Source organism: Columba livia, chromosome 3, assembly GCF_036013475.1.
Source record: "Columba livia isolate bColLiv1 breed racing homer chromosome 3, bColLiv1.pat.W.v2, whole genome shotgun sequence".
Lineage (NCBI taxonomy): Eukaryota > Metazoa > Chordata > Aves > Columbiformes > Columbidae > Columba > Columba livia.
This window is the reverse complement of record NC_088604.1, coordinates 68588399-68613153: the sequence shown is the minus strand read 5'-3', so window position 1 is coordinate 68613153 and position 24755 is coordinate 68588399. Positions and strand designations below refer to the sequence as shown.

Genomic DNA, 24755 nt, shown 5'->3' with positions numbered 1-24755 from the left:
CCCTGCACCTCCTTTTGTCTGTTCTGTGTGTGCCATTCACCTGCAGTAGCTGGAACAACACAGCACTTTGACAAATTTTGTTCTGTTCTTCGTGTACCACTTGATGAGAAAGAAAGTATTTTGATCAGCTTTTCTCTCTGGTGTTAGCCTAAGAAGTTAAATAAGCCATCTTAGCTTTGAGGACAGAAAAAAAGAGCATCTCTGGGAATGTGGAGAGAAGATGAGGAGCACATGGTCACCCCACTTCTGCTTTATGCTTTCTCCAGAAACTATTTTTAGCCCTGTTAGCAAGTGGTGTCTGTCATTTGTTGCTCTAGTCCTCCCAGGCCACCAGTGCTTGTCAGCTCTGGGGCCAGCCACAGGGCTGGGGGGAGCCCAGTGCCAGGAGACCCCATGGCTGAACAGAGAGCCTGTGGGGAAGCACGTGTGCCAGGGCAGGCCCTGGTTTGTGTGGTGCAGGGCACGTAACATCCAGCCTGGCAGCAAGTGGGGCTGGTGGGATACTGTAGAAGCTACTAACTGCTTAAAGATGTGAGCTCTTAAAATGTTTGGCCAGAGCATGACAGCTGTTTAGCCATTAAATACATCAGACAGGTGCTTCCAATAAGCAACAGCTTGAAACAGTAGCTTTTCAAGGCACATCCAACCATTTCAAAGCTTAAGGATGAGCACCAAGACTAATAATTTCTTGCTGCTCATCCCAGCAGAAGCTGGGAACAAATTGTGAGGTGGTGGGCAGGCGTTCGGTCCCCCTCCTGCCCAGGCTCCCCTGACCTCTCTGGCTCTTTTCATCCCATGCCTGATGCGGTTTCAGCACCGTTATTTCATGTACCTTCCTCAACAAGTGTGCTCGTGTGTGTGCACAGGCACTCAGCTGTTCCCTAAGAAGGATGCAGGAATATCCTTACTGGTGTCATTAACTAGCGATTATTTTATGTCATTATAATTGAGGGGAGCAATAGGAAGCAGGAGGCATAGATGAAGGCAGCATTTCCACAGTCCCTCCGCAAGGACAGCTTTGATTTTCACGGTGTGATCTGTGACCGGTCGCTCCTCTCCTCAGGAGAACGATGCGATACGGGTACTTAAACTCGAAGTCTGAATTAACTGGGCGCCTCTTCGTTGGCCGGCCCTGTAAGGGTCGCGGCTGGCACCCCTTCCCAGCCCGTCTACCCATGGTGTTGAGAAACGCTGCTGACTTTGCCGCTGGAGCTCCTGGCAGCCAGGTAAGGCGACGGGACAGTGGGAGCCCGGTCAGCAGCAAGCCCTGCCCCGGCTGCCGCACGTCCCCCGCGGGGCCAAGCCGCAGCTCTCCGCTTTCGGGGCCGGGACCCGCCGGGGCGGCGCTGGGGCCCTTTGTTGCCGCCCCGGGGCGGCCACGTGCAGCGGGCGAGCCCGGGTGGGGGGGCGCGGGGCCGGTCGGCGGCTGGGGGAAGAGGAGGAGGGCTTTGCCGTCTCCCCGCCGCCGGGTGGGCGCCCCCGCCGCGCCGCAGTGGCACCGCCGCGCCGCCAGCCGCCCTGTTGCTGGGCCGAAAGTTTGAGGGGGGGCGGCGGGGCCGGCCCGCGGTGTCGCGGGGCGGGGGAGGCATGGTGGGGCGGGGCGGACCGGTGGCGGCGGGGAGCCGGCGCTGATCTGGCGGCTGGGCCGGGGCATGGAAGGGGAGCGGGCGGGCGGCCCCGCCGCCCCGGCGGAGAGCGGTACATCGGAGGCGTTCGCCCAGCTGTGGGCCGACGTGATGGGCATCCTGGTGAGTGCGGCCGGGACTGGGTGCGGGGCGGCTTCGGGCTCGCGGGGAGCCAGCCGTGGGACGGGGCGGGTTGCGGAGCGCCGCTCCCTAGCGCTGCTTCCCCGTTTGGGGGGCCACGGGCGCCGGAGTCCTCTCCAGGACGCCGGGTGTCTCCGGCACCTGCTATGGAGTTTGCCCGAGTTGGAGCGTGTCCTCGCCATGTGGGCTTGTACATCCCAGAAACACTTTTTCCGTGGGCAAAAACAAGCGTTGCATCAGTGGCTGCTTTAAGCACAGTTTTGGAGTAGGCGCTCTTTAAAGTTTTCTTGGCTGTCACCGTAGGAGAGGCGACAACAACGCGCCGAGCGCGGCTGGGTGTTGTTTACCGGCGCAGACCGGACCTCGCATCTGTTTACACACCCAGGAGCGCTTGTTTAGGCTGTTCAATGGGCGTATTGTTTCCCGTTGCTCCGGCGTGCCCGCGAATTCGGTTAAATTTGGGTGAAAGGCTGGTTTGTTGTCCCCTTTACATTCCACGCACGTGTTCGGGGTGAAGCCCGGCGCGTGGGGGGCGCTGCCGGTCTGGGGGCCCCGTCCCGCAGCGCTGTCCGGGGGAGCTCCCGGGTGCCGGTTTTGAAGCTCGTATTTCCCGATAGTTTTCTTGGGCAGGAGTTGCTCGGTTACGGCCCGTGGAGTTTCTGTGCTGGCAGTCTCCTGAGGAGGGACTAATCCTCGTAATTCACTGGTTACAAACAAAAGTGATGGCTCCAGTAACGAGGGCTCAGGGAATTATATTTAGTGGGCGCGTAGTCTACCAACAGGATGGACTGGATGGCAAACAGCAAAAGTACAGGAAGAGTCAATTCTTTATTTCTACTTGCAGAGAGAGAATAATATTTACTTTAGGTGCAAGATGGTAATTACCACAGAGGACTACCACTCAGCAAAAAACAAATACGAATGTTATATATGTACTGGAGCTGGCAGTTTTCCAGTGATACAGGAATGTGGTAATCAGCAGTGGAGAGCCTGTTTATTAGTTTTAAAAGCAAATGAATAGGCTTGATGCATATTAATTTTTGTCGTTAACATTTAACCAACAGACATTAAAGAATATTGTTAGAAAGACCTTATGGAAAACTACTATGAAACATAATGAATAGTAAACCTGTAGGATCTAATTCAGAAGTGTTATAGAATTGAACAGAGAATTTAATTAGCATTTTATGTTTCATTTTTTTTTCCTCTAGATGGACTTTATTGTTAATATTCAGAGTAAGATTTAAAAACCTGACTCGTTCCTTTTCTTCATAGATATTCTCCTTTGACATGACATGCAGTTTGATAGCACCCGGCTGCGTATCCTCATTCACTGTTAATGATTTTAATCTAAGAATGCAAGCAGAGTCAGTTCTGCCAGTTTGTAGGGAGCACACAGTTGGTACTTTATGAACAGTTTCTTTCTCTCTTTTCCTGGCAGGTTTCAGTACTGCATTTAGTAAGAGCGAAGTGCTATTGGATGCCTGGGAAGGAGTGTTGGAGGAGGCCAAACCAACAGCCTAGCATGCTGGAGCTCAGTGCAGAAAAAGATCTGATTCTCACACAACTAATAGGTTTCTTTTGTCTGCACGGGCTAGTTTCCTTCCTGGGAAGACAGAGCTCTTTAATTATTATTTGTCTTCTAGTAAAACTAAACTAAAGTAATTTGTCTTTGAGTTGATCTGCTTTACAGGAAGGAATTGTATGAAGTTGCTGGTTTATATCGGTTTCAAACATCACCCAGCACTATTATCTTTCTTTACTGCAGTGATTTGTTTTGCAACACAATTATCAATAAGAAAAGATATCCTTGTGCTGAGTCTCAAATAATAACATATTGGAAGATGGAAGCTCTTCTTACTGCAAGCTGTCTGGTTTCTTCAGATGTAAGGTTTTTAAAGAGTTTCTAGTCTTTGTGGCTGCAAAATACATCTTAATGTGAACTGAGTATAAGCTTATTTAGTGCTCTGTCCTTGTCTGAAGTCAAGGAAGAGGTAGCTCTAGTGCCTTTATTCACTGCTTATTTTTTTGGTGCATAGAGTTTTGTCCTTTTCAAACCTTTGCTGCAAAAGCCAAACAGTAAACCAGTGGTTTTTGTACAGAAGCCTGTAGATGGTTGGTCATGGTCTACCAGGCCATGACAGTGGCCTGCAGAGCCAGCTCACTTCTTTCATGTTGTCAGTTAAATGAAAGTATGGGTCTTAGATTGCTGGGATTTACAGTAATTCATGATCCAAAATGCTTAGAGAGCACAGAGGTAGACACTGGAGTCATCTGCTGGGGGCAGCTTAACGAACCAAGAGGGTGGCGCAGGGATAGGCTGGCTTCGTTGGCCTTGCAGCAGCTTGAAAGCTACCAAGGGAATGCACTGGCAAGGCAGAAGAGGCAGGAGAGAGGAGCTGGGGTCTTGGGAGTGGCACACTAGAATGAAAGGAAGAAAGAAGGCGATTGTCAAAAGTTTGGTGATCGAATGAGAGAGATAATTGCATTCTTAAGAAATGGTTGTCAGATGATGCAGGTTAGAAAGGACCTCAGGCGGCATCTAGCCTGACCTCATGAAGGGACAGCTCTGAGGCCAGGTGAGGTTGCTTGGGGCTTTATCCAGTTGGGTCTTGAAAACCTCCAGGGACAGAAACTGCATAACCTCTCTGTGCAGCCTGTTCTTTGCTGTTCTTACAGTGAAAAAATTGTTCTTTGAAAAGAAATTATGAAATGCCTGTTTTTTATCCTCCTCATACTGAGGAGTTAGTGCGGTGGGGATGGGGAGGGGAAGGTGTTGCCTTCCTTGCACGAGTGCTGCTGGAAACCTTGCGGGGTATGGTGCTGCCCATTGTGGTATCTCCTCTAGGTGCAGGTTTAGTAGGAGAGGGCATAGAAGTCAACCCAGGTGGTAAATTTGGTACTGAGGTTACTTAAAATACAAATTGAGCCCCTCTCAGTGGATAAATGTGTTTGATTGTTTGTGTACATTTAGTTAGGTTCCTTATAATAGGACCTTAATAGCAGGAACCTGTGATAGCAGATCCCAGGTCTAGAGGGGGGAAGCAAATACTTTTCAAGTGCTGCTTGTAAGCAGCATATTTTATGGACTTTGAAGTCACATAATAACTCTCTCTATACTTGACAAGTATTGAGTGTACTTGCAGCTGTACTGGGATTTTGCTAAGTAAATGTGACTTTTCCCTTTTGCGCTTATTCTAATGAAATATTCCATAGTTGCAGCTGCAGTATAAGTACCTCAAAGCTATTTGTGCTGTTAATGTAGTTCACTAGATAACATAATTGTACTTAAAAGCTTTTGCTTAGTTTGTAGCAAGCACATGGTGGAATGTACTGGTTAATTATAATTTGCAGTGTCTCAAAGCAACAATGGATGGTGGAAGCATATTAAGGTTTTAGAGATTGCAGTAGGTGGACCATGAGTAGTAATATAGAAATTTTTTGCGTCCTCAATACTCAACATCATAAAAAAGAATCCTTTTGCCATAGAATCCCATGTCGTTGTGGGCCATAGTAAATTTTTTGTTGCTAAGAGTCTCAGCATTTGTATGTGGTCGGATCCAAGAACAAATCATAATATGAAGTGAAAATCATGAACTTATTCTTTCAAAGGTGTTGTTTTTGAACATTGGTTATTTACCTTAGTAGGGGGAATACACTCTGGTGTTTTCCTAGTTAATGGGATGTTCTTCCTTCTTACACACTATAGCTGGAACAGGTATCTGGGTTAAGTCCTGACATTAGTGAAATCACTGGCAAAACTGATCAGTTTCGATAGAACAGGGATTTCACTGAAGAAAATACCTATTTGTAAGAAGCTTCTGTCTTCAAGGTCCAAAGTGGAAAAGATACAGAAGAATTTGCAAGAGATGCAATGAAATTAGAAGTCTTCCAGGTTTTTATTTCAAAGTGATAACTAGTTTATTGTTTCAAAACGTTGAATCAATTAGAAGACCTGAAAAAAAAATTATTTTTCTGTGATATTTTGTAGTTATGCTAAGAGAAAACCAGTGCCTTCCCACCAGAGTATTTTGAGGACAGTGAAGCTCACTTGGGTTTGTACTGGGAGCCCTAGTATTTACATATATAATCTATCTTGCTCTCCATGTTTCAGTGACTATTTGAATTTCTTATCAAAATAATAAATAAACTGAAAGAGAGAAGGATGCCAGCTGATAATACTACTGTGATAATGTGTAATTACATACTGGTTAACATACTTTGGGGAGAAGAATTTGATATTAAGCCAGAGAGCCTGGATACCTGGAGAGATGAGGGAAGTAGATCCCTGACTGATAAAGGCAGTCGAAGGACTGCCAGGAGGAGCAGTGGCAGCTCACAGCAGCTGCAGATTTCTCCCAGGGTTGCTCATCCTCCAGCTGTTGTTACTTTGCCATGACCCCCCATAGAAATCTCTCTGCTCTGTTGCTCTCCTGGTGTCTTGTTTGGGTGGCTTAATTTCTCTGATGTCTACTTGACACTGAAAGGCCACTCCAGCTGAATCCATTGGTGCTCCTCACGCCTCTACGGAAAAGCGCAGGAGACCAAGTAGCCCCTCCATGTAGAACGTGCTTTCGAAAATGTGATATGCTTGGGTTTTTTCTTATTTTTATTGACATGTTGGCAAAATGTCTGTGGCACCCTGCAGTTAGATGGAAAACCCCTTTGGGACATACTGATCCAAAACATTTTTTGTTCCGACTTCTGCTTTGGAGTGCTTTTTCTAAAGCACATCCCAGCTGCAACAGTAAGGATAAACCCAGAAGGCCTGGCCTCTGCTTTTCAAACTATCAGGTATTGTTTTTTCTGTTTTACAGAACTGTAGAGTTTATTTTGCTTTCAAATAAATAAATGGCTGTCAGTTTAGGTATTGGATTGAATTTTATATTTTAAACAACCTGTTGCACCTCCTTTTCCTCTCATCTCCATGCCATGTTACACCTAGCAACACTAATCCCTTTATGAAGAAAGACAGCTCACAGAGATAACCTTTGGTCTAAGCTTTTTCTTGCACGTCAGGTCACATAAAACAGATGTCTCCATCAGAGAATTTGGTGTCCACAAGACCCTGCACAGTCAGGAATGATAAGAGGTTTTGGTTCTCGTGCCCTCTTCATTCTTTCTTGAAAGCAAACTCTGGGATTTCCCTCCCAAAAATCTTAGGGAAGATTTTTGAGTACCTGTTCTCTGCTATTACTAGAAAATAACTATAAACTTAAGGTAGACTGGAATATTGGTGATAAATTCTATTTTCCAGAGTGTTGCTGGTTTGCTGTGAAAACTGGCTCCATTATCAGTATTTGGAAATGTTACTTTTCCTCATATTTTTTACACATTTTGAAAGTCAATCAGCCAAACTCTCTCTGTCTTTTAAGAGCAGAGGAAAACCAGGTTGCCAGAATTTGCCTGTAATGATGCCTTCTTCCTTTTGTGGGTAGGAAAAAATGGCAGTCTCTAAACAGAAGGAAAATGTGAAAATTGGTGTGTAAAATGAAAAAGTGTTATAAATGCAGGGCAATGAGCACTTAAAGGGATTTTATTAGGTGGAATGCAATGTATTATGCTATACATGCTGGTTACCATTTACTATAGTCAGGTGAAAAACTCTTATTTTTAGTTTATTTCAGAGCAAATGACATTCTGTGGAACTAGATAATCATTAATCTAGCTTATTCTGATGGTATATGTAAGCCAATGTAAATCTGTCCCAGTTGCCAGAGGCGCTGTGCAAACAGAGGAGCAGAGGAGTTAAGCAGCAGCTGAGTGGAGGGATGGAGTGCAGCAGAGCGGGGTCACTGCTGGACGTGGTGTGAGGCAGAGGGATGGGCAGTGCCCAGGGCAAGGGAGTTGGGTCAATGGGGAGAAAGGACTTCCCTCTCCTTCTGGACCCCAGCTGAGCTGCTCCAGCTTTGGCCCTGGGCTCCGCTCCCTCAGGACTTTTTATCCCCGCAGCGGTGGCACAGTGGAAGGGAGGATGCTGCTGCGCCCAGCCCTGCTGCCTGTGCCTGCCTGGGTCTCCCTTGGTCACTTGGAACCTCTGGTTGTAGCTTTTCCTCCATGCAGCAGCACAAATTTTCTCCTTTTCCACTTATCTCCTTGTCACGTTGTTAATGGTTGTAGAGCACACATTGTGCTTGGGCATTGGGAAGTTCGGTAACACAGGATGAATAAGAATTACGTTGTAATGACCCAGCAAAGTGATTTGTCACAATACCTGCTTTAACATAAAGTGCTGCTAATAATTTTCCTCTTTGTTACAAGCGATGAATTATGAACCTGCTGCTTTCTCTGTTACCATTATTGGTGGTGGGAGGAGGAGGAAGGTAGTGGTTGTGACTGGGGGAATGCTGAGGTTGCTTTGCAAGAATTTGGATTCCCAGATGTTTCTTGAAGAAACGAACAAAAAGAAGAATTTGAGTTTAATATATGCAAGTCAGTAAAAATTAAATTTCTACTATAAAAGCATATTCTCCATTAAAGAAATATGTAGATATGCGTTATGTGATTAGATAGAGAGATATGAAGGGCTTTTATTTCTCACTGTCATCAAGAGACCCAGCTGTCCCATTGGCAGGAAGAAATTACAACACAATTCACTGAAACATATTCAAAACCAGGAGTTCACAACACAGATTTCCATTATGGAAAATAGCTACTCTAAAAATAACAGGAGCTCCCCGCAGCGCAGTAGCTGTGGTGTGGGTCAGGTGTGGGCACGCCGGCTCTGCTTTCATCTTCTGGAGATGAGGGGAATGTTTTTCCTGGCTTACGGTAACAGCAGACCTTTCTTGTCTGCTGCCATGTTTTGAAGCACAAAGTTATAATGTACTATTTTTATTTGAATTAAGGTTAGAGTAATAAAATACTTACTGTTGTTTTTTTTTTTTTTGTGACACCTGGATAAGCATTTTTGAACTACTGTGTAGTTTTAGAGGCACTTTTCCTATGAAGAGTTTTAAATTGAGAGTGAGGATTGTATAGCCTGTCTGGAAAATGGTTTTAAGCAGGATATGACCAGAAAATTAGATGGACAAGCTTCAGAATATAATACAACAAAGATTAATAAATCACATTTTCAGGAATTTTTATGGAAAGTCATACGACAAATTGGAGAACCGATTCCTAATATCCATGTTGCGATCCAAGTGCGATCTTGTTGGAGTGCTGTTGCAGGTCTCCTCTGCTACAAGCCCCTTAGATCTTGCTGGTTTGACTTCCCTGTGGCACTGTGTGAACACAGGGTTATGCTGTTGAGATCACTTTACGTGATCAAGCCTCCAAATGGAAAAAATACGGTTGTTCTTATGTGCATGAGTAAACACCCACATTGGAGCTTACAAGCATGGTAATATAATGATCAGGAATATAAATATATCCTTTTCTGTTTCATTATTGTTGCTCTGTTTACAATGAGACACAGTGCTTTTTGCTCTTTGGTAACAGCACACTAAAATTTTATATTGCAGTGTTCTCCACCTTCAGTATATTCTCTGTGTGTGGGAGTGTTTGCACAAAGGAGATTAGGTAACTATTTAATACAATAATAAAAGCAATACTTTGAAAGCTTTGCAGTGGGCATGACGAGAGTCAGCAGATAATACTGAAAACAATACCATGCTTGTTACAGTATTAAATCAAGAGTACATGAGCCATCTCTTGATTGCTGGATGTTCCTAACCCTCTCACTTGCAACTGAAGATGCTTTGTGCAGTGCTGATGTGTGTGATGGAAACAAAAGATGAAGAAAAGAACAAAAGATAAAGGGTCTAATTTCTGCTTTGTTTACATAAAAATTTCATGAGCCTAAGGCACAAAGTTCATTTATAGTGGAGCAGTGTGTGGCCTGTAGGTTTTAAACAAGAAAGTAAAAAGCAGCTTTTGTCATTCCTTCACAAGTTCAGATGAGTTGAGCCTCCTGGTTCTCTCGATGCCAACACCAAGTCAACCCTGCTGTGCAGAGCTTGCTCTCTGCTGAACTGTAACAGAAATTTAACTCAATGGAAGAAAAAATGGATTTGAGAACTCATTGCACCACAGTGGCATTGTTGAAAGATCTTCTAGTGAGCGTACATCCACAGCCGGAGCTTGGGTGAAAGCACGTGCCAGGGCTGATTGCATAGCATTACATTGGACTTCAGGAAAAACACATTTCAGTGTTTTAAAGTATTTTATTTGCCAGAATAATACCTTAGTGTCATAATATTCGCCTCTCGAAGTGATCTGTCATTGCTGCAGAATGTGTGGGTTTTATGTACTTGAAAATGGGGAGATGTTTGGATGTTTGTGTTCTGTCCGTGCTTATTATCTGTTTGTTTGTATCTGTTACGATTCTGAAACACATTCATCCTCTTCAGATTTTATGCCTCCAGTATTCTAGTAGGAGCTTCCCATGTATTCCAACTCAGCTGAAAGGGTTTCTTACATCAGAACTTTCTAGTGCAATCCTAGGGCTGGAGTGCAAATTGAAGATACTTTCTACTGCTAAATTGATGCTCAGCTCTTTTCCCCATCCCTTTTAGACATATTTCATATTGTTATAATTATAGCTGCATAGACTTAAATATAGCCTTCATTTATACAGAATAGTTTTTAATGCTTGCAAGTTCTGAAGCTTTCAGTGGTTGGCTAGCTCAGTGCAGTAGCTCTGAAAGCTGACAATAAATGCTTTGCATTTAAACTGCAATGTATACTCTGTGGGGATGAAAATAAGTAAAATCCTGTTTTATACACAAGTGTATTTGTATTCAAACATAACGTACACCACAACTTGCAGGTTGTGATTTCCACTCCATTATTAGTCGTCTTACCCACCTTAGAATTCATAAATAACCATTGTAAAATGGGAAAAGGCGGGGACAGAGTGCATGTTGTGTGTCAGTTGTGGTTCCTGTCTGCAAGTTTCCGTCTTCGAGATGACTATATGTTTATGCTTAAAAAAAAATCGACACTTCAGGGTGTGTTATGGGAATATATCATGTTTCATTAGAAAGTTAGGGCAAACAGATTCCATATGCAACATTTAATCAGAGGACTAACAAAGATACTTCATTTCAAAACAAAAAAAGCTGGTAAGGTGAGGAAATTTCTAGTTAAGCAAGCAATCAAAAACTCACAGTCAGCTGTCATGTTTGGGTTACCAAGAAATACAGCCCTTGATGGCCATGGTGCAGGGATGCTGGTGCCTGTGGCGCTGAGTCATGTTGGTTGGTTTCTGACCTGTTCTTCTTTAGATTTATGTGATTCTTTCTGTCAGACTGAGGACTAATTAGAGTCAGAACAGGTATTTGCTTTTTGCTGTATCTCTGACATATAAATGTTCTTTTTTTTCATCACAGCATACACAGTGGGGGATCTCCACCACAGAAGCTGTTTGTGTTTCTGCTTTCCCTGAGGTCACTTGCAATTTGTCAGTGATGTTGGTGGAAGTAAGAACAGGTGGCTCGCAAGCTGCTTATATCCATTGAAAATTGTGGACAGCAGAGGTGGCTCCAGGTACCACAGTGAAGGTGTGTGGGGATTGACACCCCTGCATTGCCAGATGTCAGGTTGAACCCTGGCTGAAATTAAGCACCATGCAGCTGCTTGCTCACTCACCCCCAGTGAGATGGGGGAGGCCGCTTAGTAACAACTAAAACATCAGTGTATTATCAATATTATTCTCATTCTAAATCCAAAACACAGCATTCTGCCAGCTGCTAAGAAGAAAGTTAACCCTATCCCAGATGAAACCAGAACACTGGAGCTCTAGGTCAGCTGCAATAGAAGGTAGAAACCTTTCTTCGCCCATGGGACAGGTTTCCTTAGGTTTGTCTTTTTCTATTTCACTGGATAAAAAGGGCTGAGTAAAGGCAGATTTCCTGCTGGCAGAGCATGTTGTGAATCTCTGTACGTGGCAAATTCTTTGGACACTTCTCTTTGTGTTTTTACATACCATACTTCTCTAAAGTTTCTCCGAGATTGTGCTTTCCCTATAGAGGAAAATGGCAAATATTGATGTCTCCTCTTAATTATCCAGATTTCTCTGTCATTGTTCCAGCTTATATGTGGAAGTTCCCACCCAGCTTTCTGTGCTCTGTACAAATAAAAATTGAAAGATTCATGTAGAATCATAGAATAGTTTGGGTTGGAAGGCACCTTCAAAGCTCATCTAGTCCAACCCCCCTGCAATGAGCAGGGACATCTTCAACTAGATCAGGTTGCTCAGAGCGCCGTCCAGCCCGGCCTTGAATGTCTCCAAGGATGAGGCACTTACCACCTTTCTGGGCAACCTGTTCCAGTATTTTACCACCCTCCTTGTAAAAGAAGTTCTTCCTCATGTCTAGCCTGAATCTCCCCTCTTTTGGATTAAAACCATTAGCCCTTGTCCTATCACAACAGGCCCTGCTAAAAAGTCTGTCCCCATCTTTCTTATAGGCCCCTTTTAAGTACTGAAAGGCTGCAGTAGGGTCTTCCTCCAACCTTCTCCAGGCTGAACAACCCCAGCTCTCTCAACCTGTCCTCAAAGGAGAGCTGTTCCAGCCCTCTGATCATTTCTGTGGCCTCCTCTGTCCCCTCTCCAACAGGCCCATGTCTGTCCTGCACTGAGGGCTCCAGAGCTGGACGCAGGACTCCAGGTGGGTCTCACCGGAGCAGAGTTGCCCAAGATACAATCAGCCTTATGGGCTGCAAGCGCACATTTATAGAATAGTATTTTTTATTATATTTTATTTTGTGATAACGTGTCCTGTTCATTGTTTGGAGAGGTTTGGGGGAAAGGTCTATTTTATTTCTTCTTTCATCAGTAGAGACTGTTCAGTTGTAGGTAGTGCAAAATGGTTGTCAGTTCTTAAAAATTCTGTTTTCCTCTTTAATTACTGCTGCCTTTATTCTGAGCATTTTGCAAAGAGGCATAAAATGGAGTCTGGTGCTGTGTCATCCATCCCTGCTGTGGTGGAGTATCCTGTTGTGTACTGAACTGAAGAGATGCTGGGATGCGTTGTCTCAGTGAGGTATATTGTTTCTTGCTCAGCCCACATCCAGCAAAGTATTGTTTAAGTTTTGTGTCTGGGAGCAAGTATATATGTGCAGATGGATAAACTTTGTAAAACCTAAGCTTTGCATGATAGCTATCTAAATTCAGGAAGTTAACAGGGAACAGAAGGTCAAGGACTTAATTTATTGGCATGACGATGAAGAGCAGCTTAGTACCACATATGGTGTGTGTCCATGCATAAATGAGAAAGGAAGAGGATGCTTCTGCACATCCTTGTTACAGACCTTTTCATGATGAGTCTCATTGGGTTTGGTCTGTGGAAGTTGAGTTCCTAATTAGCAAAATTCAGAGAACAGAAAGATGTGGATGTTCTTAATGTTGTTTTTTCTCTCTGATGGATCAGTACTTTCTTCATGTAATCTTTGCCAGGTTATTTGTGGTTTTTAATCCTCATCTCAAATGTACTTAGAATACAAAAGATTGTACAAGTTTGCATTTTTCGTCTGCCAAACCTAATTACAACCACAGCAAAATGCTCACAGATATTTATTTTGTAAACTGCCATGAAAAAGAGAGGAGAGGGGGGGAGTAAAAAGGTATGTTAGCTCATCTCTGGACCTTCTGCTGTGTGGCTTTGAGAAGTTTAAAAAAAAAAAAAAGGCAAAGAGGTTTTTTTCTCCTAACTCACGCCTCTCTTAGGAAAATACCTTTCATATGAAGAGGAAACAGAGGATGACAAAGGACATAGGTGCAGTGACTCAGTATCCAGAACTGTTTTTCTGTGGCTAGAAAAGTGAAAAGAGAGATGATAAGGGTAACTTGCGACTATTAGGACGAGGGATTTAGGAGAATCATGTGAAAGGAAGAATTGCTGCCTCCATGGCAGGAAACGGCTGGAGCATCCACGGGGACCTGGGCAGGGGAAGGTCAGCGCACAGGCTGCCTTCGGAGAGGCCCAGAGGAGGTGGCTGCACAGTGTGGACAGGCAGGGATTGCGCAGGAAGTAAGTAATAGAGATTTGATACTGGTTTGGAAATGACAGGGCTCACTTCAGGCACTGAGTAGCGATATCAGAGAGCAAAGTAAGCCTTCGTGTCTCGTTGGTTGCATCTTGTTTTGGTTTTGCTTAAAGACAAATACAGGCTATAGGTGGGTAACCGTCCATGTGCATATGAGTCAGGTAAAACTATGCCAATCAGGTATTGCCAGCAGGTCCTTCAAATAAGTAATTTGTAGCAGAGCACTGGTTAGCTAAAACAGGCTGAGAATGAGAGTGTGATTTAGATGCCCTGACTCGCTGTTCAAACATGACTTATTCTGAACCCACCTTTGCATTTTGGTTTGTACCTCTCAAGCTTTGAAGAGCTTTCCACATCTGATTATCCTTTCTCCTTGGGAGAGTCATACAACAAAATCTTTGTTTCCCTTCAAGTCCTAATTCTTTATGTATGAGGCAACTTATTTACTATATGTCCTTTCATTTGAAACTGATAGTGGTGCATACTGTGAAAAGTGGTACAGCATCTTCCTTTTGCTCAGGGAGCTCCCTGCTGGTTTTGTGGCACTTTAGATGTGTCCTGGTACGTAAGTTGTCCTGCCTCTCTTGCTGGGTTCGTGGTTTGGTGTTGCCTGAGTCTCTTCTTTCATCTCAGAAGCAGAGTCTGTGAGGAAACTCCTTCCATCTGAAGACGTTTCTTCTTCTGTTATAGTCACTTTTACAACTAGGTGAGATGTTTTCCTTTGGCATGACAACTCTTCTGACAAATGGTTGCTTAGTGGGATGCTTTCCTTTTGATGTTCAAGTTGCTGTGCATAGAGAAGTTGCTTGAGTGAGAACTTAGCTTACCCTCCACGTCCAAATGTCTTTATCTGCAGTTGTTGTCTTTCAGCCTGTGATTCAAGGCCTTGGGTCAGTCAGAACCAGCTACTGGGTTTTGTAGAGCCACACTTTTTTTTTTGTGAGCTTTATTGACAGACATGGGGATTCTCCAGCTTCTTCTTTCTATGATCTCTTTAGCTGTGTGAGGCTCTTCAAGTTGTTTCATGTTTCAGTTTGAAGTGCATCTCTGTGATGTGCAACACTTGAGTAATGCATTCAGGCTCCAGTAGAAGCAACGTCTATTATCAGTGGGCAGAGTCACTGGACTGACAGCACCCACAGGCTTAAGCACTTTCTTGAAACAAGCACGTAGCACCCTGCTTGTTTGGGGGCTCCTGTAGGTACTAAATTGCATGTTGCCCCTTCAGAGAAATACATGCTTGCAATACCTGAAAGGTATGGCAACCATGCAGTTATTCAAGCCCAGACTCTGTAGGATTTGCTCTGTAGGTAAGCAGAAATACTTTCGTTTTATTTGGGTAAGAGACCTGTTTCACCTAATTAAGAAGCACTTTGGCAATGATGAAGCAATATGAGCACACAGGAACACAAAAAGCCCATCTTCACTGTACACAGATAAAGGGAAATGAGCAAATAAAATGTGAGATCCCAGAGTAGAAAGGATTATAAGCTGGCAAGTGATAGAGTTCTTATTGCTAGGTTGATATCCCTAGTTGATATAAACATGAGGCCCTGTGCAGTCTGTGGTACTTAAAAGATACGCATCTAAATAATATTTAAATAGATTCTTGCATTTTTAAGACCCACTGGAGTGTAATTGTATTCAACTTAATTAAATGAACTGAAACCCCCTGATAACTGAGCATTACTGCTCCTAAATAAAACATTCTCCAACGAGACTTCATGATGCTTAGTTAAAGCGATAAAAAACCTGAGCTCAGTGCCATGAAGTTTTGCATGAGCAGCTTTATATTTAGTTTATCCGTGTGCTACCTGCAGTGGTTGAGAGTGTGTGTTAACAGGGCTGTACCTCTACTGCAATCAAAAGCTGAGGCTTCACTGAAGTGCTTCAAGACAGAGTCAGTCTTTCTGGTTTTACTTTGTTTATACGAGTGTGGGCTGTCTGTTTAAGCTAGTTTATTAATGCCAACAAAGAGCGGGGACCTCCTGTGCCATGCTGGCAACAGGTACCTGGTCCCCACAGAAGAGAGGGCTTGTGGGGGGCAGGTGGGATGGGCAGAATCAGTGAGGGGGGGGCCTGGGCCCAGGTTGCTTACGGGAGCTACAGGAAACCATTTCTGCTGCTGCTAAGCATGGGGAAGCATGGATTGCTGCCATGCCCAGTTTATGGTTGTTTCCTTTCCTGGTGAAAGACATTCCATCAGGAAGTGGTAGGAGTGAAGGCGAGGTTAGTCCCTGGGTACACAGAAGTGTCGGGTGTATCCTCCAGGCTGTAAGCTGCTGAATTTCTAGAAGGAAGAAAAATAGAAAAATAGCAGAATTTGAGAAAGCAGTTTAAACGTTAATGTTCTGGCTTTCCCCAGCTGACAGCTGGGCTTGCAGCTGTAAATCAAGGGCACACGGTACCATGTGCTGCTGGGCACAGCAACTGGGATAACTGATTTCCATATCTAGTCCCAAAACTAGAGGAGGGACCCTATCATGCCTTGGTGTGCAGAACAGTATTTTCTCATGCTTTGTAAAACTGGATTTTGAGGTGAAGGCAAAATCCCTTTCCCCCTTTCTAAAACCTTCACATGGGTAGCAGGAGAGTGCCTGTCTCTTGGAAGTAAGCCTCTGAAATGGCACACCCTACTTCATAGTAGCATAGGAGCATTTTTAAATGTTGGGGTGCTCATCACTGAGCTGGGTGCTGTATGACTGAAGGTGCAGTGCTGCCCCATAGGTCTCTGTGTTTAAGTGCAGATGAGGTGACAGGCTCATCCAGCCAGAAGAAACCTGAGGCGACAGCATCCCTGGGGGCTTTCATGGGCTCTGGCTTCCCTGCAGAGCAGGAGAGGGCTGTACTCTCACCTCCCTTCTCCATAATTGTAGCTGAGGTGGGGAGGAATGTCCGAGTGCAAGATTCGGCTGCTGAGGTGGTGAGAAATTGTGGAAGGCAGGGAGGGTTCTCCTCCTTCATCAATGCATTCTTGAAGCCAGTATGGCTGGGTTTCAGTGGGGCAGGGGGAAGCTGTTATCCTTGAGGAGGTCCAGGCAGGAAACCCATTCAGGATCTCAGCCTTGGCTCTCGGAATGAGTGGTGGGGAAAAACCCCAGACCCAGAGAAGCAGAAATAAAATTACAAGGTTCGCACAACAGTACACTGAAGGAGCAAGGGAAAGGGATGGGGGAAAAGAGAAAGAAGGATGAGAAATTTGTTTGAGTGAACTTCCTGTTTTCTGGGCAAGGTATGTCCCGCTTGTGCCAAGTGGTCCTCGTGGAAAGCATAGTAAATTTTAAGATGAAGGTGGTTGTCCTTACTACCATGATGCTTGGAAAAATACATGAGTAGAGAGGAACAAAGGTCACAATAGATACTCGTCACTGTCACCAGGGTTTTTATACAGCACCTACCACAAAGCAGAATAAAACCTCATTTCTTCCCCAAATAAATTACAGATCATAAGAGCTTCTTACCGTCAGGGGGAAAAATAAAAATTTCATAGGCCAATATAAATTTAGTGCATTTTATTTGGAGAAACTATTTAGGGACCAAAGCGGATAAAGAATTTTTTTAGTAAACGAGCGATTGTTTCGCCTTGGGTGGTGTGGTGACCATGATCTCTATGCCCCTTGTGCATATACCTGTTAGAAACCTGTGTATATTGTGTCTCAGGCAAGAGTTTACTTGCACAGTAAATATGTAGGGTGCTATAGAGGTTTTACTGCCATGTATTGGTGCAATAGAGATTTACAAATCCAAAGTTTAGCAAGTACTTTGCTTACCATTTTATGATCTTGATAAGATACCTTGTTTAAAGGATAAAAGGATTAGGTTAGAATAAAATCCCAAATAGGAGTAGAATATTAGTGTACTGGTAGATGGCATTAGTATTTTGGATATCGTTCATGTATGGAGGTTGACTTAAAGACAAACAGAGCTGCAAAAACAGTAGAAAAATGATTGCCCATTCCTAAAATAAAACCACCCTTTGAATACTTCTCAGCATACTCATAAGAGTATGTTCATATAGAAACCCTTATTTTACAGTACTTTCTGATATTTTCCCCTCAGTTGAAAACAAAACCAGAATTTCATGCAGTGTAATAATTGTTAAATAGGATTTCAGCATCTCTTGGTTCGTTGACTTAGATTAGTGCATTTTATTGTTTTATTGTTTTTCACTAGTACATCCATCTGTGATGAAATGACCCTTAGTGATTACTGGTATAAAGTAGAAATCAGTTTTGACTATGCATTTTGTACTAAAACATGGACATAAACATAAGCAAAGTTTTCTTTCTCTGAATCTACCATGCAACTTTAGCACCTTGGGATGTACTGTAAACCACACTTGCTGAGCTTACACAGCTGTCCTGAGATACTGTTGTCTTCTCATTTTGTTTTTACTTTAAATATCCGTGTTTTTTCTTTACATGTTTTCTTTTTGTTTTTTGTTTCAGGCTACTGTTTGAATGAATTGCTCATAGGTCAGTTATGTAGACCCAAACCATCACAGAGAATTTGTTTTTGTCATATTTTGATACTACTATATATGAAGAAAATATATAAATTTTAATGAGACCTCCTTCACTATTGCTGTTGATATGTCCAATTAACTGAGATAAAGATTTATCTCATAATCAAATTAAGATATTTGACTTCTGCATATCTATTTCATTAGTCTCTAACTTAACTCAAACATGAAGCCACCTCATAACATACACTAAACTTCCTGATTCTGAAACAAGAAATTCATCTTCATCTCCTTAGTAGTGCTTTAATCACATATATGTTGATTTCTCAGTTCTTGCTGTTCTTCTGTTTGCCATTTCTTTCTGCTCTAAGTGTCAGGATAGAAGCCCACTGCAGCTGCTGTGCCTGAAGAGACACATTTCTACTCAATTTGAGAAAAAGTCTCAGCAAACACAGTGTGCCAAAGGAGAAGGCAGCCACAGCAAGGAAAACAAAACTCATGAGAGGACATGTCAGGTGCAGCTATTATATGGCTTAAGGAGTTGTTAACTTATTCTGCCTTACAAGCTGGCAATGAGAACCTGTGCCTGACTCCTGGCCAGCCTGGTGGGAAGTGGTGGCCTGGCAGGTATCAGAGCAGACAGGACTTCTGGGTTACATTTTGATGAGCTTAGTGCAGATCACCTCAGGGAGAGGAGGATGGAAGATAATATACTGTTATTAGGGAAACTGGACATTAAGCATGCTTTGAACTAACTTTTCATGAATAAAATTTGCATGTAATCTTGTCTGTCAATATAATGAGCATGTGAAAGAGCTGGTTCTGCTTGTGATAAATACCTACTTTTTAGCAATGTTGGAATGTACATTTGCATAGATACAACTTTTTCGTTAGTATGCATGTATATATATATATCTACATATATATATATCTACATATATATATATCTACATATATATATATATATACACACTCACATACACACACACTCATTTTTACTTTTTATATAGAGGACTTCCTTGGTTGCATGCCAGAGAGAGGAATCCCAGTAGTGTACTTTCAAACTGATTTTAATTTACAAAGGGAAATACATAAATCACATTCAGAATACTTGTCCTGAGGTGCTTTGTTAGAGTTTTTTGACAAAGACTACAGGGCTTTACAGTAAAAATGAGAGGAAAAAGATGATGGTGCTGGGTGCTGATGGTGAAGGAAACACTTTATTTGCAAAATTTTGAAAAAGAGTTTGTTGTGATGTAAAGACAGAGCGAGGTTTCATATATATTAGGAAAAGCTTACATAGCTGTGTGGTTTAATATGAAGTTTCTGGGTCTAGAGCAAGTGTGCTCTGAACTCAGTGGACTGTCGCAGTTATTTTAGATAACTGCTGCAAAAGCTTTTATATCAAACTACCATTGTGCATTCTGCTTATTGTACAGAATCTAGAACTGTTTTAACCATGCCGCAGTGAACTTGACACAGTTTTATTAGATCTATTTTTGTACCTCTGACTGTAAAGCCACATAGCTTAATGACTCAACCCTCAGATGCCATTAAAATTAATGGAAAGTCTTCTATTGAATTGGTTTGATCTGTATGTTCTCTTTGTTGTCTCAGTGTCCAGCTATAGAGAGGTCAAGGGAACCATGACAACCCTTCAGCATCTTCTAAAATAGCTATTCTGAATATAAAAATGTCATGACTCCTACACTGAGTATTTTATGCCTTCCCCTGAATATCAAGGCGAGCGCTGGGCTGCCTGGCCCCGTGCTTCTGTCTCATTCACATTTCTGACCCCGCTGACTGTCAAGACAGACTTTGAACCTGCCACTTCATGGATGGTGGAATTGTTACTTCTGCTGAATGGAAGATTGTCCTTTCCAAGTCCTAGAAAAAGAAGGGAGCATTTCTCTAGCAGCTTGTTTGATTTATTTTTGGTGGCAACCATTTTGCAGTGAAGCCAGAAGGCAAAACTTCAGCCTTACTCCTGGCAGAAGGACATCACTAGCAAGGGGCAGGTAAGAGGGTCATAAATGCGTAACGGGTACAAGTATTGTGAAGCTCTGCAGATTTTCCTACAGATGGCTGCCCTCATCCTGAGAATCTGCATTACTGTAGCAAATTGAGACACAAGCACTAGCCAGATAGGTGCACATAGATTTAACTCTTCTGCTTTGAAAAGGTTTGGGTCCGTTTTAAATCTATCTCCTTAGAAAGAACTGTGGAAGAATGTGAAACGCAATGCCTCTCAGGGTAATCACCTGGCGCCTGAAATAATGTATTCATACATTTTGCAGTGCTGGGAGGTATCCTGCTGGTCTGAGGTTGCCTAGGGAAGGATGCATAACTTTCTCAAGCTTCTGTGAGCCTATGTTGAGAAAAATATCTAAAAAGGACAACTGTCTTATTCAAAGTTGTTCCATGAAAATCTGAGCATCCCTTGCTTTCTAAGTAAGCTAGTTCTGCTTAACTTTAAATATCTTATAGGCTGTGTGCTATGTAGATAAAGTCTTGTTGTGTTTACAGATGTTTCACAAAAATGGACCCAATTTGAAATCACTAAATCTCTGCAACCAGGATCTGCCCATGAATGAAATTCTTACCCCTTGAAAGGGCAGGGCATGGAGTTTCAAATGATTGTTGCTTGATTCCTCCTTAAACCATTTGTAAATTTTTTGCGTAATTGTAACATGTTGCCATTGTGAAATATACTGCTTTGAAACCTGGTGTGTCTTATTGAAACACCTCCTATTAGGTGCAACCATGTTTCCCTTCGGCAGATGTTCTAATTTCATGGCTTTTTTGGTCCCTCCTCCCTCTTACCCCTTTTGCCTCCCCAGACAAGCCTGTTTGCTCTGGCCCATGTTCTGGCTTTCATTTATGTACTTCTTAGAGCTATCCAAACCAAAGGTATTATTGAAATGCAGGCTCGTGTTCCACAAATTTTTGGTAGGCGTCCCTGTTAAGATCCGACTGCCAGAAATAAGCTGCTAATGTTTACAGTGACTCTCGACACAGTAGTCCAGTGTTTCAGGCACGGAAATGGATTTTTCTCTTCTTGGGCTGTGAAGGTCAAAAACATGCCTTTGCCAGGACATGATTGCAAAGCGTTGTGAAAGACCATCTTCCCTTTGTTTGTGTCCTTTCCACGTACATTTATACTTTAGTAGGAAAAAAATCTGATGATTTTTTTTGCCTTCACGGTTTCTGACCTGTTCCTAACCTCCCAGTTTATGCATGTGCTGTGGCCATAGCTGGGGTGGTTTGCAAGTTAGGAACTTGTATAGCTGCATTGTGTGCTGTGATGTGCATTGCCACGTGCAGATGGAGACCCATCTGTCTCACCGACCAAATGGCCTTGTAGCATGCACATCTTTTTTACATTTTTGAGATTCGTGCAGCTACATGAATTTCACCCAGTGTCTTGGAGAGTGAACACATATATCTGATAATCAAGACCCCTTTCCTGATATTTGTAACATCTGCTGGAACAGGAGAAGGATATGCTGGAATATGCAGCTTTGTAATACATTTTTCAGAATTTGAGACAGAAAAGTACAAACTCAAATAATTGGGGTTTTGGTAGCTTTTTTTTTAATACTCTAATTTTGCATGGAAATTTATGCAGAAAGTATGTATACTGTGCCAGTGCCTAATATTTAGATTCATATCAAGGTTCATTAAATGTATATGTTACTTAGCAAAGTCTTTTATTCTTCCTTAGCTAATAGTGTTATTTTATTACTATTATTAAAATATGAATGCATTTTTACTTAATTTTATTGCCAGCAGAGCTCTCTGGCAAAGCATTTTTCTCCTTTACACTTTCAGCTGTCAAATACAAAGGATTCTGCCAACGCGTGAAACTAACTGATGTGCGGTGACCGCTAAATTCTAACTTGATAATAAGTGTCAAATTTTTCCAACTTTTCTTTGTAGTCACTCCATTAACAGGAATCCCAACGGATTCCTTTGGTATTCACATGCATATCAGAACTAATTCTTTGGGAATTCCAGGACAATTCATCACTTACTCTGTGTTTTATGACACCAAAAAATGTTTCATGCATACATTATAAGATGGAAGTTTAGGAACGCATCTGACAACTGAAAACAGAAATCTGAGAACTTCTGTCTTCATTAGAATATTCTATTAAATCTGCATTTTAGATTTAACCATTTAAAACTAGTAGGTTTTTTACTTTCTTGGCTATGAGGTTATTTTACGGAAAAGTCTCAAGCAGGGGTGGAGTCTTAGGAGAAACATACTGTAACTTTTTATGAGTAAATTCAAGCATTTCAGGAATGGTATTTCTGCTCAATATTTGTGTTGCTTACGAATTTTTTCCACCAGAGAAGATCTGTGGGATTATATAGCTGGAACATTGCGGTTTGTATGGCAAATAAACACAACTGGTGCAAAGCAGCCTTCATGGTAGGGCTTTGCTTGGCTGTTAAATTTGTAACAAAATGAGGAGAAGTTTATTATGAGGTCTTGATTTGAAAAATATTACTGACCTTAAGCAGTTAAGAGCACATAAGTGGCTACTGAATTATAGATATATCAGTAAGAATACATTTGAAAACTATGTCTTTTTTAATTAGCCGAACATAAGCTGTTTCAAATATAGGAGCCCGTCTATGTCAAAATGCAAAATGGGGCGCATAACTGAAGGCTTACGTTAAATTGCATTGGCTTATTATTTTTGGTATCAAACAGCTGTATGCCTCTTCCTACCTGTGAAAATAAAATAGCAGTCCACATTTGTTTAGATCCTGTTGTATTAGTATTGGAATGTAGGGCTATTAATAAGGAAAAAGGAAGGAAAAAACTGATGGGTTTAGACTTATATTTCTATTATGTTAAAAATTGTCTAGGTTTTGGGTTGCATATGAAAGCAAGAAGGTATAAGGAACTTATGACAATTAACATTGGCTCTTATTCTTTACCTATCACAGTGAAATCTATTTAAAATTATGTTAGTTAGGAAAGTGTTATTGTTCTATTAATAATGTTAGAGATTTTTTTAAAAAATTCCATTCACTCTCTGTGCTTTGTAAGGGTATAAATGACTTCTCAGGCTGGAGCTAAAGTTTTGCATGTGAATATTTTACAAATATTCAGTTTCTAAACAAAATAGAAATACGACGTACACTGGTGGTAATTTTGTGTGAGACAGTTTAAAACTGTTTGGAGAGTTGTGGGGGTTCAAGTTAATTAACAGAAAGACAAAATGCCGTAGTTCAAAATTCGTCTTCTGATATCCAAAGTAGGTCCTCTTGGCCATTATCAGTGCAGTAGAAAAATAAAGCATCTTCTCTTTTTTTAGTTTTGCTATGTTTTTATAGTACTTGAAGAATAAAGGAGCACGATGGAGGTAACTATATGTAGGGATAAAATGTGAGGTAATAAAAAACAGATTGTCTATTACGTTATTTCCTTATACGTAACATGATTGGATGCTGCGGGATGTGAAATACTTGCTGTCTTTGGCTTGGGTTGATTTGCGTATCTGTGTTGTTTGGGGTTTTTTTTTGACAAAAACAGTGCTTTTTGGATACCTGCACACATAAACTCGTAAAAGCAGCTCTTTGCCACAGAGACAAATGATTCAATTGGCGACTTCCACTACAACTTCCTGACAAACTGAGATATAAATGCAAATGTTTGTATTTTTGTTCTCATTTTTCAAAGCTAGAGAATTCAAACCCCAAAGCTGTCTGTATCTAGTTTTAGGTGGCTGGGTGCTGCTTTTGTGGAGTGGCTAACTGATAATACGAACTGCCCTCCATTTGGTAACCCAGCAAAACTGTATGGCAGGGTTGCAATGAGTATATGTTTCAGTTATCAGTTCCCATCTCTAGGATCTTGTGGTTTTTTTCTGTTCCTTCATGGTTTTTTGGATGTTAAGCTTGCTTTCACACAGGACTGGCCTGCCCTAAAGGGCTGGTCCGAGCTCTCTTTGGAGCATATCCCCTAATTTGAGTCCCGAGTATTGAGAACAATCTCTTCTGTCAGTCAGTCAGGCTGGTGCCTGCAGCTCAGTGTCTCTGGACCTTGAGTCACCAGTGGGTTTGGTGGCTTATGAATAGGCCTTTCTTTGCAGCCGTGTGCTCGCTGTTGGGGGGACCACCCGACTTCTGTGGGTGCTGCAATCTAGCTAATTTTGCTCTAGGAACAGTCACAAGCCCTCAGCCTTCTGGAGAACACCTTTAAGAAAATCATGGTGAACTGCATGCTAACATAAATGAAAAAATGAGTGTTTGTTCACCTTGGTTTGATCCATTGTGCAGTGCCAACACAATCCCATGAGTGGTCCATGACCACGAACATGAGGAGCGCAGGTGTGAGAAGGTGTGTAGTGGAGTGCTGGAGAGGGCTGCTGCCCTCATTTCTTCTCCACCCAGCTCTTGGCTAAGCTGAAGTTCACCTGATGTCCTAGGATTTGGAGTTCCAGAGACTCAGTTTCAGAGTCATGACTTTGCCTTTACAAGTTACACCTGTTTCCAAGTAGGTTTACTCCATGAAATCTAAC

The 24755-nt window shown here is 42.4% G+C and overlaps 1 protein-coding gene across 12 annotated transcripts in view; it reads left to right on the top strand.

The window, feature by feature from the left end:
• The window catches only part of SASH1 (SAM and SH3 domain containing 1), a 543978-nt gene that overhangs the window by 419721 nt on the left and 99502 nt on the right, over window positions 1-24755 (top strand). For 3 of the 12 annotated variants that reach the window (XM_065057485.1, XM_065057484.1, XM_021294853.2), the window contains exon 1: window positions 1591-1748. The exons of 8 other annotated variants lie outside the window; for them this stretch is intronic. In XM_065057485.1, coding sequence (XP_064913557.1) covers window positions 1653-1748 — 96 coding nt within the window. In that variant the 5' untranslated portion in view covers window positions 1591-1652. Of the gene's footprint in view, window positions 1-1172; window positions 1227-1590; window positions 1749-24755 lie in introns of those variants that run through there. One more of the 12 variants, XM_021294860.2, reaches the window with a different exon arrangement.